A 14,243-nucleotide genomic window follows, 5' to 3' on the forward strand; every position below is an offset into this window, starting at 1 on the left:
GAGTCAAAAGAATAAGCCTGCAGCAGCGCTAAGCTTGTCATAAAAGGCGACTAAATAGTGCTCAGAAACCTAGCCGGGAGCTAGGCGCTCTGCCCAAAGAGCAATTGGGATGTGTGCCCCAGATGATGGAATGGGGTATCCCTGGAGTTACATGCTGGGGTTGTCAGGCTATAATACGGAAAACTTGACCGCAAACCATAGTGGTGCACCGTGTTGGGAAAGATGCCACGTTTCTCGCACGTTAAAGAACCCTGCTCTGGTATTCATTAGGAGTAGGAACCTTTGAGCGGCGCCACAGGAGGCTAAATTGCCCGACCCTACCCATACCCCCTTCCCCCGTTTTTCTAGTGGCAACCAAAATTTGCCTACCCTATTGTCCTTGTGTCCCATCCCTTGTTTCATTTCATCATCATTCATGTTCATTTTATCATCCATTTCATGTTCATCGCCTGAATATAGCTGAAATATTGCTGCTCGGGCATTAAACCCCAACAATCAATCAATCAATTATTTTTTCAACTCGCGGGAGTTTTTCATGCTCATCTCGTCTCGCGGAAAAGCCGCTCGACGAGATAAGCGCAAGAAACTCCCTCTCGTTGAAATAGTATTAAATAATCTAATATTCACTGATGACGTACGTGTACGATAAATCTGAATGAAAAAATATCACAAATAAGTGTATAACTGACAGTGGCGTCTGTTAATTTGAGTCCGATAAAGATGACTCAGTGAAAACTTTTGATTTGCTTTTACTATTTCTCTTTCTTACATGTTGAAACTTTTGCAATGCACTATTAATTTCAGTGTATTGGAAACATTGAATGTTTTTGGATAGAAACACAGTCATACATATGGTGCGCCGAATGGGACTTGATCTTTTTGTAATAAATATCAATTCTGTGCGACAAAAGTCTGTTTTGTGTCACAAAATTTAATTTTTTGAAACAAAATTCAATACTGTGTCAAAATTCAATTTTGTGTCATAAAAGTCAATTTTGTATGCAAATTAGTTTACAGAATCCTTTGGAAAAGCAAATGAATTCAAAATGTGCAGCATCATGTACACGTGTATTATAAATAAAGCATTCACTGCAATACAGTGGATAAGGTATGAATCTATCTAAAGATAGATCATTTGAGCATTTGTAAACAAAAGGGAAACGAAAGTTAGACACGTACTATGTCGGTTTTTCATCTCGCCTGACCTGTTCCACTCAACCGAATTTCTTGTGTCTTACATCAGTAGAATTGGAATGAAATAAGGAATCTATCTGTATCTGGAAAAACAAATCGTGAGGGATAGTTTTTTGTCGACTTGGAAAGATTAACACATTTCACCGCACAACATGTTTCTAATATCATTTTCTTGGCTAATTTGACGATTCATTTCTTTTTCCATCAAAACTTGGGACAAATACATTAATACAAATTATCTTGTCAAATTTTAACAATTTCGGTTGCGATGAATAGGTCGGGCAAAAGCATTTTATAGTGGAGTTGAAAGACGTCTGGAAATGATCACGTGATTCACCAGGGAAAATCCCAATTAATCGATAGTAGAAAAATCGCGTATTTTAAAACCTGTTTTATCAAACAAGTCTCATAGAAAACGTATAATAACAATTTAATAATTTCAAAACAGTCTTACTCTAGAATGCAACTTGATTTTTGTTTAATTTCACTTAAAACGGTCTTAACCGTCCTGCGTTGCTCGAAGTAATCCGAAACCTGCGTCTGCGAGACCCGCGGTTATAATATCCAATGAGAAATCTTCTTACAAAATCGTGATGAGAGAATTCATTTGCAAATCCAGATGATTATTTAAATTAATTTGCATACAAAATAGACTTTTGTGACAAAATTCCATTTTGTCTCACAAAAGTGAATTTTGTGACACAGAATTGATTTTTGTGACACAAAATTGAAATTTTTAGTATGTTATAAATTTTGTTAATCCGAATTCATTTTTGTTGAACAAAATTCACTTTTGTCTTTACAAAATTGAATTTTGAGTACAAAACCACAAGAGTCCCATTCGGCGCCCCGTGATACAAAAATGTTTTTTGAATCAAACAAAATATCTCTTCATTTATTGAAGTCTGTGCTGTTGATTTCTATTGTAGACATAAACGATATAACATCATGTACCTGAAAAAAAATGAATAAAACAATATTTAACCATTACGTGAAAAATAAACATTTGCATTCTATGAATTACATGTATTCTTTCTATTACAAAAAATATATATACAATTTGAGTATACAGCCATTGCTTTTTTAGCCGAGTACTTAGTGTTTACATGTAAAAATAAACAGCATTAAGATCATGACTTGCTTCATTCATTGTATAAAATTACTTACCCTTTAACGACACTTACACGAACCCAACGAATAATTTCTTTGACCCAATGCCTCACTGGTTGGATAATTTTGTTAACTATGACACGAAATATCCAATAATAATATTCAATTTTCTGGACCCCTTTTGAAAATCTCTGGATTTGCGCTAAACATTTTCCCATTTATACAGCTAGTATGTAGCTGGTACATTTGTAACTGTACATGTATTTTAGTATTGTTGGAAGGAGTCCGGTTTTTAAATAGTTCAATTATAAACATTGACCATTTTCAAAACGATCAGTAGAAATCAACAGAACTGATTTGTCTCAGAATACTTACACGTTTATATGTCATTTTAATTGTTTTAGAATTGGACATAACTTTTACGGCCTCAATGAGCTTCTTCGTTCTTTCCATTGACTTCTGATGAACCACTAAACCGTTGTGTTTAAGGTTCGTCAGAACCTCTTTAACCAGAACAACTACAGCCTTTAAAAGAAAGAAATGATGCATCGTACATAAATACATAATTCTCGGTAGATTCCTCGTACTATTTAAGAGAGTATTCAAGGGAACCAAGGTTACACAGGCAACTATTTTTTCACGTGAAATTCATGTTAATCGAGCTTCACATGAAATTAATGTGAAATTCACATGAAATTAACATGATTTTTATGTGAAATTTACTAAACACGAATTTCATGTGAATTTTTCGTGAGAATTTCACGTGAAGGCTCCATTTACCCGAATTTCACGTGAACTCTCACTTAGTTTATTTGCTCAATTCAGGTGAAAATCATGTGAAATTCGTGTGAAAATCATGTGCAATAATTTTGGCTGTGTATAGCGGTAATCAAAAGAATGCAATCCAGGGCCAGACATGGAAAACAAACACACACAACAAAGAACACAAAGCAACCAAAATCACACATACAAAGTAACAGAAGCAAATGAGCAACTTGAACTGCACTGAAGCATGGACCAGGTAATTCCAAACCATTTTCCAAATATACAGAAGATGTAATTTTTTATCGACATCATATTTGTCTAGTGTGGACGCGTTTTCAACAAACGGTTGGCATTCCAATAGGAATAAATTGTGCTTCTCTATTTGCTGACTTATTTCTTCACTCTTATGAGGCTGACAGCTAATCTTACCCGATAGAAAAAACATCGTTGAACTAGATCATTTAATCACAGTTTTCCCTATGTAGATGACGTATTATAGTTGAACAATCCTAGTTTCGGGGATTTGATACATCGCATCTACATTCCTTCAGCACATGCGTATGGAGTTTTCATATAAAAAAAATCATACGCTGTGCAAGAGCTTGCCGTAACTACACAGACTTTTATATCGCGTTAGACAAGGGTAATGTTGCTACAAGATTGAAGTCATCACCACAGAAATTTTATGGCCGTCATCATGAACTCGTGGATCGCTACGGTGTCTCCATCTGTACCATGAAAACTGATTTGTTCAACTTGTTAGTTTTCCTTCCCTCTTTCATCTACCCCGGACTCAGTGGGCGTTTCTAGAAAAGCAAAGGACGCTTACCTACCGGTGCACCTGGTCCGTTTTTCTCATTTACTTTTGTTACTTTGTATGTATTATTCTAGTTAGTTTATGTTCTTTGTTGTGTTTGTCTGTTTTTCATGTCTTGTCTCTTTGTACCTGGATTACATTCAATTGATTTCCGTTAGAATCTTTGTTCCCTTGATTATTCTTTGAAAGAAACAAGAGAAGAATATTGGTGTGTAAGTCCAGCACTTACATGTACAAGTAGAGGGTAACTTATAATAAATTTTATTATTAAATTTTTGTATTACATGTCAGCTACATGTATATGTATTACTTCGGGTTCCATATTGAGAGAAAAGGAACTGGATGCTTGCATGTACATATCCGGCCCATCTGAAATACAGACTGAAGTTTGGTCGGATGCGCATGCCCTGTTTTACAACATTTATCTTTCTGTGTGTTTTCGTTCGACTTCTTGTTTTGTTTGTTGTTTCTATCCTTAAGTTTACTGTTTGATATGTGTTTAAAACTAAAATAAACGACATTTATTTTTTTATATGTTTCCTACGTCCCTACCTGCACTTGTTGCAACATGAACCACAGAAACCGTACTGTATGTACCTTTTCTTCGAATTCGTTCTTTCCCAGTAAACACAGCATCATATGTACGACATCATGTACACCATCTTCGTTGTTAATATCCACGGAGAGCTGTGAGCAACTTGCCATTTCTTCGCCCTGTGGTTGATTCAGGTGCTGATCTTTGTCCTCCATGTAACTTAACAGCTTGTTTAGGACCTTGATCAGGTCGTTCACACAAGATTCATATTTGACTTGTCTGACAATGTTAGTGGCATTGAGTCTCGGGTCAATGCTGAACTTTCTACCTTTTTGTGTTCGACCTGGAGATGAAAAAGAAGTTAAAATTTGTCGATATGATTTATATATGACAGATAAGCTGTTCCGTGCTACCATATGTAGTGTACTTTGTACAGTCCTAGATTAATCCTACGACGAGTGGTCTAGAGCGCTGGACTTTGTGCAGGCGGTGTTGCAATAGATGTCACAGCGGTACCAGTTCGAGTCCCGCGGAGGGAACGAACAATTTGCTTCGCAAATTTGACAGTTCTAACATCTTGGGGAATTTTTCAGACCCTTCCCTGTATCAATTTGATCGGATGGAGCAGTGTAGCGAATAGAGAGAGATTTAATACATTTGTTTAAACCAAATATTTGTAAAAACTGAAAAATGGGTTAAAGACATTGTTTTACTGTATTTTTTCCGTACCTTGTATATTATTGAGTACAAGAACTCTCCCTCTAGCAATCTGTATATCGATGTCATTCTCCGGAATTTTCTTACAAACACAGTCCTGAATCCGGAACAGGATTTCATTAATATCACCTCCTTCTGTGGCCGATCTTAATACTTTCCTTGCTACTCTCAACGCACATGTCTACAAAGTAGTGAGCATATAAGTCTAAGTCTTCGGAATAATGAGATGACAGTGTTAAAAAACTTAAAATTACAGTGGTTTTCAGAAACTTATGTTTAAGAAATTTTTGATTTTTTTTTAAATAAAAAGAAAACATTTACTAAGGTACAGTCGGATATATGTACATGTATTTGAGTTCATGGTTTGATTAAATCGCAATGCTGGTTCTAATGAAGACACACATACATACACACACACATATGTTACATGTAGTTACATACCACCAGAGTTTTCAACATACACGTACATGTGAGAGTGAAAATATACAAGATTTTTAAGCGACTATACATGATTAGTGTTATCTTGTCAGTTACATGACTGTATCCATTCGAGTGCGTGTGAGGAAAAAGTCTAGGGAAGGGGCATCTCCTTCGGAAGTTTAAACATCAAAATAACAAGTAGAAAAAGTTGTACATCATCTCGCTGGCGTTTTATACCGTATTACTTATATTATCGTAAAAAACCTGCCTCATTTTCGTGCTCATAGATAACGTCATAAACCAGAAGGTAGTAACATGCAGCCTTCAAGCTGCCGTGACCGGTCGACGTGGAAATCTCTAGTAAATACTGTCCGGGACATTTTGGCGGGAAAACGTTAACATGCAACTCAACATATGTCTGTTTCTTTTTAAAATGATATTCTGGTTGTCTGTCGATCGAGTTCAATTCTCCGTTTGAATTTTCGCTAGAGTCGTCTATGCTTCTTGAAACTATCAATACAGATTTGACAGAACACGCTCTCTTCATTTTAAATTTAAGACGGTACTCTTTGCTCATATTCACATGTAAAATACCAGATGTCAAGGACGGATTTGTGAGGCCACCAGCGTGCATCGCTGGCCCGGGACCAAGGCCGATAACTCCAGGGTTAATAGGTAATGGAATCGGATCGGGGTGACACACTGTACAAAAGATCTCAAATTCAAATGCCCGAAAAAGAGGCCGACCTAATCTTCCAGCGTAAATGTCTAAGAGATATTTTCCTGTATAAGGCAGTAATATCTCACACGTCCATAAAGACCCAGAACGAATCATATAAACTAACTTTTGTAATGATTCAATTTGATTAGAATCCAAGTGTTCACCAGATGTCACTAAACGAATGTCATACCACATGATAAGATCAGCGTCATATCCGTTTGTTGCTATAAACGACAGAGTCGCTCTCCCACTATTAGATGTCAGATCACGACCATGCTCATGGAACATTCTAATACCGAGACTCCATAACGGATGAAACACGCGTTCTTGTGAAAAAAACTGTTCTTTAGATATTGGTTCGGGAAGAAGCTGCCATTTTTCTTCATCTGGGAAATATTCATAAATAAAATGTTCAGGATTAGACAAAATATAAAAGTCAATATATGTTGCCTTAATATCATTTTCCCTATTTTCCCGATCCTCTAAAGGATAGGATTTTGTCAGGGTTGAAGGAATTTTGCCTGCTATTGCCCGGCATACACGATTAGGGTGGACAAGTTGCCAAGTATTGTTGATCAAAACGGCTGCCCATGATGACTGCATTACCTCCCCTTCCTCAGTTCCTGATGATCTGCTTAAACCTGAAATCTTCCTGCATTTTATGCCAGCACTCCTACGAATAAACATGTAGACATGCTCGTTTTAAATATAAAATTGATATGAAGTGTCGGCGATGAACATATAAATATAACCAAATCACCTATTACAAATATTATCCCTATGACTTCGATTTGGAGTAGTACAACGTTTAACCTTATGAGGACCAGGCCTATGGCAAACGTAAATTAACTATCACATCAGGTACATATATAACAGCGTGACAAAGCTAAAAAACAGATTAGATTATATTTTTTCATTGTCCTTTAATATTCATGTCTCGGGATCTTTAAAATGAAATGAATACTTTTGAACAGGATGTATCATCTAATTCATGTACATGCATGTGGGACATGTATACATGTACCACGTGTTAATATCTTTTGACAATGTATTGTTACAACCCCTGTGTATTCTTAATCGATTTATTATTACATATTTGGCTTTGTAAATCTAAAAACCTGCAGTTACAGAACATTGAAAGAAGAAAATTCCGGTTTTCTGTGGTTTGTATTACACAGTAGAAATTATTTCAAATGATTTTCATGATTTTTATATGATTTTCACATGAATTGAATAAAACAAATTGATGAAAGAGTTCACGTGATGTGAATCGAGCCTTCACGTGCATTTTTTGACAGGAAGTTCATATTATGTTAATTTCACATAATAATCGGGTCAATTTCATGTTAAATTCAACGCGATGCCGATTTACACGAACAATATTTGATTGTCTATATTTTAGTTTATAAAGTTTTCTTTGAACTACAGCATTTAGATTGGCATTTCTTTGACCTGAGCACTTTTACATAAAACACCATAGGTTTGGAGTCTGGTGTACATATACTAGTCAGATCACTGATTTGGTAAGTGTACCTTGCTGCTGCTACCTGACCGATCTACTTAAGTATTAATGTCAAAACTGGAATTTATACACATAATATATACTATATGGCTTGATTCATTTATTGCTGTGTAACTTTTATTGTATGTCATTCATGCACTTCAGGGGGAGAACATGTTGCACTCGAAGGGAGTTAGCTATATGTAAAAATGTATTTGAAGTAAACACTGTATATTACTTACCAACAGAGCAGTGTGAAAACAGTCAAACATGTTGTAAAGTTGGCTTTAAGTAAACCAAGTAAAAAACTCGGGGATTTTCCTGATGCTTCTTCTAGCACGACATTGTCAGCCCTGTCTGTTTCAGAATTCTCGGCTTGCTGACTTCCTATCCAGACTAGGAAAGATCTAACTAACATCTGGGCTCTGTCGTTTCTATCTAGTAATGGTTCGTCAAAATATTCTACAAGGTGTTCGAATGTATCTAACACCTCCTTCGGTGCCTGGGAAAAACACAAAATAATTCACTTACCATAAAACTCACATATAACTTCCATACCTACTGATACCTTGGTTGAAATCTGTAAATACTATGAATATGTTGGTCGGAAATTTCCGAAGGCATCCATGTTGTTGAAAAAAATAGAGAAAACAATTGCAAGTGTCTTTATTCACTCTCTTTCCTAACCGTGGGTGTAGTACATATATATGTATTTTGCGTTTGAAAATATAAACGATTTTAAGAAAAATAAACAATAAAAAATCGGAAAAAAATACTGATTTCATGTCGAACTTTACAATATGTATGGAGATATCTCTGCTGTAATGATAGAACATTGTTGTCTGATATATCTGAAAGGACATTGTTGTTTGATAAGGCATTGTTGGCTGATAGGACATTCTTTTCTGACAGGAAATTGTTTTCTGATAGAACATTAATAGCTGATAAACATTATTATTGATAGGACATTGTTTTCATATAGGACACTGTTTTCTGACAGAACATTGTACATGCAGAATGAAAGGACACTTTTGTTTGATAGAACATTGTTGTCTGGTAAGAAATAGTTTTTTGATAGGATATTGTTGTTTGATAGGGCAATGTTTTCTGATAGGACATTGTTGTCTGACAGAACATTGTTGTCTGAATGGACATTATTGATTGATAGGACAATGTTTTCTGATAGGACATTGTTGTCTGACAGAACATTGTTGTCTGAATGGACATTATTGATTGATAGGACGATGTTTTCTTATAGGACATTGTTGTCCGACAGAACATTGCTGTCTGAATGGACATTGTTGATTGATAGGACAATGTTTTCTTATAGGACATTGTTGTCCGACAAGACATTGTTGTCTGAATGGACATTGTTGATCGATAGGACAATGCTTTCTGATAGGACATTGTTGTCTGACAGAACATTGTTGTCTGGTAAGAAATAGTTTTTTGATAGGATATTGTTGTTTGATAGGGCAATGTTTTCTGATAAGCCATTGTTGTCTGACAGAACATTGTTGTCTGAATGGACATTGTTGATTGATAGGACAATGTTTTCTGATAGGACATTGTTGTCTGAATGGACATTGTTGATTGATAGGACAATGCTTTCTGATAGGTCATTGTTGTCTGACAGAACATTGTTGTCTGAATGGACATTGTTGATCGATAGGACAATGTTTTCTGATAGGACATTGTTGTCTGACAGAACATTGTTGTCTGAATGGACATTGTTGATCGATAGGACAATGCTTTCTGATAGGACATTGTTGTCTGACAGAACATTGTTGTCTGAATGGACATTGTTGATTGATATGACAATGTTATCTTATAGGACATTGTTGTGTGACAGAACATTGTTGTCTGAATGGACATTGTTGATTGATAGGACAATGTTTTCTGATAGGACATTGTTGTCTGACAGAACATTGTTGTCTGAATGGACATTGTTGATTGATAGGACAATGTTTTCTTATAGGACATTGTTGTCCGACAAGACATTGTTGTCTGAATGGACATTGTTGATCGATAGGACAATGCTTTCTGATAGGACATTGTTGTCTGACAGAACATTGTTGTCTGGTAAGAAATAGTTTTTTGATAGGATATTGTTGTTTGATAGGGCAATGTTTTCTGATAAGCCATTGTTGTCTGACAGAACATTGTTGTCTGAATGGACATTGTTGATTGATAGGACAATGTTTTCTGATAGGACATTGTTGTCTGAATGGACATTGTTGATTGATAGGACAATGCTTTCTGATAGGTCATTGTTGTCTGACAGAACATTGTTGTCTGAATGGACATTGTTGATCGATAGGACAATGTTTTCTGATAGGACATTGTTGTCTGACAGAACATTGTTGTCTGAATGGACATTGTTGATCGATAGGACAATGCTTTCTGATAGGACATTGTTGTCTGACAGAACATTGTTGTCTGGTAAGAAATAGTTTTTTGATAGGATATTGTTGTTTGATAGGGCAATGTTTTCTGATAAGCCATTGTTGTCTGACAGAACATTGTTGTCTGAATGGACATTATTGATTGATAGGACAATGTTTTCTGATAGGACATTGTTGTCTGACAGAACATTGTTGTCTGAATGGACATTGTTGATTGATAGGACAATGTTTTCTTATAGGACATTGTTGTCCGACAGGACATTGTTGTGTGAATGGACATTGTTGATTGATAGGACAATGTTTTAGGATAGGACATTGTTGTCTGACAGAACATTGTTGTCTGAATGGACATTATTGATCGATAGGACAATGCTTCCTGATAGGACATTGTTGTCTGACAGAACATTGTTGTCTGAATGGACATTGTAGATTGATAGGACAATGTTTTCTTATAGGACATTGTTGTCTGAATGGACATTGTTGATTGATAGGACAATGTTTTCTTATAGGACATTGTTGTCCGACAAGACATTGTTGTCTGAATAGACATTGTTGATTGATAGGACAATGTTTTCTTATAGGACATTGTTGTCTGAATGGACATTGTTGATTGATAGGACAATGTTGTCTGAATGGACATTGTTGATTGATAGGACAATGTTGTCTGAATGGACATTGTTGATTGATAGGACAATGTTTTCTGATAGGACATTGTTGTCTGAATGGACTTTGTTGATCGATAGGACAATGCTTTTTGATAGGACATTGTTGTCTGAATGGACATTGTTGATCGATAGGACAATGTTTTCTTATAGGACATTGTTGTCTGACAGAACATTGTTGTCTGACAGAACATTGTTGTCTGAATGGACATTGTTATTTGATAGGACAATGTTTTCTTATAGGACATTGTTGTCTGACAGAACATTGTTGTCTGAATGGACATTGTTGATCGATAGGACAATGCTTTCTGATAGGACATTGTTGTCTGACAGAACATTGTTGTCTGAATGGACATTGTAGATCGATAGGACAATGTTTTCTTATAGGACATTGTTGTTTGACAGAACATTGTTGTCTGAATGGACATTGTAGATTGATAGGACAATGTTTTCTTATAGGACATTGTTGTCCGACAAGACATTGTTGATTGATAGGACATTGTTTATTAATAGGAATTTGAACATATGAATACTTGCGACATGTTCATGTTATTGAGGAAGACATTTTAATTATCAGTTTGTTATTTGTTGATTTTGTTGTTGTCTTTTCTTTGTCATTGTTTGTTTCTTTTCATTTCTAGTTTTAATATTTGAAAAAATTCATGAAAAGAGAGTTAATTTGAAGACGCTTCACAAGTCGTCAAATTTTAATATTGTACCTTAACAGCATGGGCGTCTATTCTCTCTAAATCCTCTGCTTTACCGGAAGTTCTAGCCAGTATGTAATGTTCTTTAAGTGCGTTCTTGATCAGTACACGTTTAACAACACTCTTCATGTTTAGTTTTCTCTGTAGGGCATCTGTTGTTATTGGGTTGGGTTCTTCTGTGTAGTCTTTCATCGGTTGTAGTTTTATCTAGATTTAAACATATTAAAATCATGGCATTGTATTTAATTTTTAAAAAGTAGAAGGTTATATATCTTTCAAATAAATTGTTAGATCAAAGAGTTACATGTATTACATGTAGTTCTCTAAAATATAACATTTTTAACTATTAATTTTTACCAGCTAAGGAATACATATACACACTTATGGAACGTGTCAAATACTACCATACGCAAGTTAGGATTTTTTTACTATTGGCAGATATGGCAGGTACATGTATTTGATGCGTACTCTGTTTTTATGTGCTATCTCACAGAATCAACAATTTGACCTCATTCGGATACATTGTTATGAATCCGAGGCTAAGCCAACTAGCCGCCACTCTAAAATATACCACATAATTGGACGAAAAGCAAAGACTATTAAGTTGTGACGTTTTTTGTACAGTCATATGACTCGGTCGATGGTAGAATCCATTACCTCCACCCCTCACAACGAACACATTATTACGAGACCATCGTGGCGGTTGAAAAGGTGGCGGGTCGACAAGATATTTAATTAATTCTCCAGCGTGTGGCGAATTTATATCTATTCAGCTGTTCCGAGGCACATGCTACTTTGTACGTCCGTCTACCCCTTTAACGGTTGAAAAATTTATAATTAATAAACACTGAAAAAAAATAAACATGAGAAAAAAACAACAGAAAATGAAATAGAGCCTCCTTTAAAAGATAACATACATGTTAAAGATTATGCCAAAAATCTCTTAAAATGTTAAATTTACAATATTAATTGTATTTGTGACTTCACAAAAGGGATAGGACAAGTTTTACAGTTGCCATCACTTCTAACCTCTCTTTAATTCTGTCAGAATCTGTCAGGAAAACTGTTCTACGACAGCAGATAGAACAGAAATCCTGGTAGATCCTCACAGTGTTTGACAGCGGCTGTCCTGGGTCCGGACACATTTTGCCCTATCTTCTGACAGATCCTGACAGAAACTGTCGAGGGTCGTGACAAATAAAATATGAAAAGCTGGTCTAAACTGTCATACCCCTGGACATTTCCCAACACTTTATCTATTCTGCGTGAAGTAATTCAGATCTGGAAGTTCGCAATTAATAATACAAACTGCTTGACGTAATGTAAATTAGATAATCCGATTAGGAAAAAAATGTCTTAAATTACATTGAATTTCCAATTATATTTATAGCTCATCATGGTCAAAAATTTTAAGAAAAAAAGTTCAAACATTGAAAGACTTCCTTCCCGTCGTACGAATCTGGATTCGGGTGCTACGCTTTTTTCGGAATCACATATATGCATTGTATGTAGTTCAGTCAGAGAAGTTTTCTCTAGCTAGTGACTGTCATAATCTGTCGGGATCTGTCAGGAACTTTTCTAATCCACGTCTCATTTCTACCTAGTACAGTTCCTGACAGAGAGTGTCACGACCCATGACAGAGCTTGACAATGCCTAAAGTCCTGACAGACCCTGTTAAGGCGTGTCGTGGGTCATTTCTGACAGTTTAGAAATGTTAAATGGCAACGACTCCTGCCAGAATCGAAGAGAAGTTAGAGGTGATCGCAATTGTACAAACTTACGAAGTCTTCTCCCAACAATAATATATATAATACATTAAGTAGAAAATTGAGGGCATGCATTAAATTATTATGTATATAAAAATACGGTTTGGAATTAGATTTAACAGGACAATAAAAAAGACAAAAGAAAAACAACAGTACAACAAAAAAAACTTTCAGAAATACTTGTACACACTGACGAGAAACATAAAAGAGGACACGGAAATGCCCTATTTTTGTGCGATACAGATTTTACATTCATAATATTAGATCAGAAATCTTGTTGATTTTTTAATAAATGTGAAGACATAATCAAAAATAAATATATTTTCTTCGTACGTTTTTACCTAACGTTAGATCAGTACTACCTCTAGTAAGCAGCGAAACATTCATTCTTAAAGGAATTCAACGCACGAACGTTTGATTGAGGGATCAACGAAGGTACGACACAATACGTCGGTAAAAACTTTTATTTTGTGCAGAATTCGGGCAACAATGAGCCAATACTACTCCAAAATATACATTGAACCTCACATTCAAAATCTGAGGATCCGCCTCTAAAACGGGCGCATGCAAAACATTATAGCATTACCTTATCCTCAATAGTTGCATCTTCATCGTGGTCGTCTTGAGATGTGGAGGTTTGATCCCGAACCAAAACAACTTTAGGAGTTGTCTGACGCCTCGTATTAGGCCTGTTACTACTGGGGCCAGATCCCATGTTAACTTCTATAATAAGTGTTGACAATTTCCTTTCTCACGGAACTACATGCAAGACAATAAATGTCGCACTATTAATAATACAAGTGAAATCACTTGATGTTTATCAATTCCAACATGAAAATAAAGCATTTTAAAATTAAAAATCCATTTACACGTAAATGTAATGAGTGGTGAGTTTCGATGCTATTAAACGGGCATTCCACTC

The 14,243-nt window shown here is 35.6% G+C and overlaps 1 protein-coding gene across 1 annotated transcript; it reads right to left on the bottom strand.

Moving 5' to 3' along the window:
• Nucleotides 1–732: 732 nt before the first annotated feature.
• On the bottom strand, nucleotides 733–14,237 carry LOC148602122 (uncharacterized). The gene is made up of 8 exons (XM_088555174.1): nucleotides 13,908–14,237; nucleotides 11,567–11,761; nucleotides 8,023–8,282; nucleotides 5,827–6,952; nucleotides 5,151–5,319; nucleotides 4,484–4,764; nucleotides 2,680–2,829; nucleotides 733–2,148 (listed from the first exon to the last, which is right to left on the bottom strand). Exons 1-8 carry the CDS (start codon nucleotides 14,034–14,036, stop codon nucleotides 2,086–2,088), a joined length of 2,373 nt encoding a protein of 790 aa, XP_088411300.1. The 5' UTR covers nucleotides 14,037–14,237; the 3' UTR covers nucleotides 733–2,085.
• Between the last annotated feature and the right edge of the window lie 6 nt (nucleotides 14,238–14,243).

Source organism: Perna viridis, chromosome 12 (genome assembly GCF_037379345.1).
Source record: "Perna viridis isolate PV_CMFRI_1.1 ecotype Kerala chromosome 12, ASM3737934v1, whole genome shotgun sequence".
NCBI classification, from domain to species: domain Eukaryota; kingdom Metazoa; phylum Mollusca; class Bivalvia; order Mytilida; family Mytilidae; genus Perna; species Perna viridis.

Excerpts from the sequence above, each read along its gene's own strand:
- LOC148602122 (XM_088555174.1), bottom strand. The coding sequence starts at position 14,036 with ATGGGATCTGGCCCCAGTAGTAACAGGCCTAATACGAGGCGTCAGACA. Across the intron at positions 5,320-5,826 it reads TCTATGAGCACGAAAATGAG|ACATGTGCGTTGAGAGTAGC; the intron begins GCAGGTTTTTTA and ends ACTACTTTGTAG. Across the intron at positions 2,149-2,679 it reads TTAAAATGACATATAAACGT|GTACATGATGTTATATCGTT; the intron begins GTAAGTATTCTG and ends ATTTTTTTTCAG.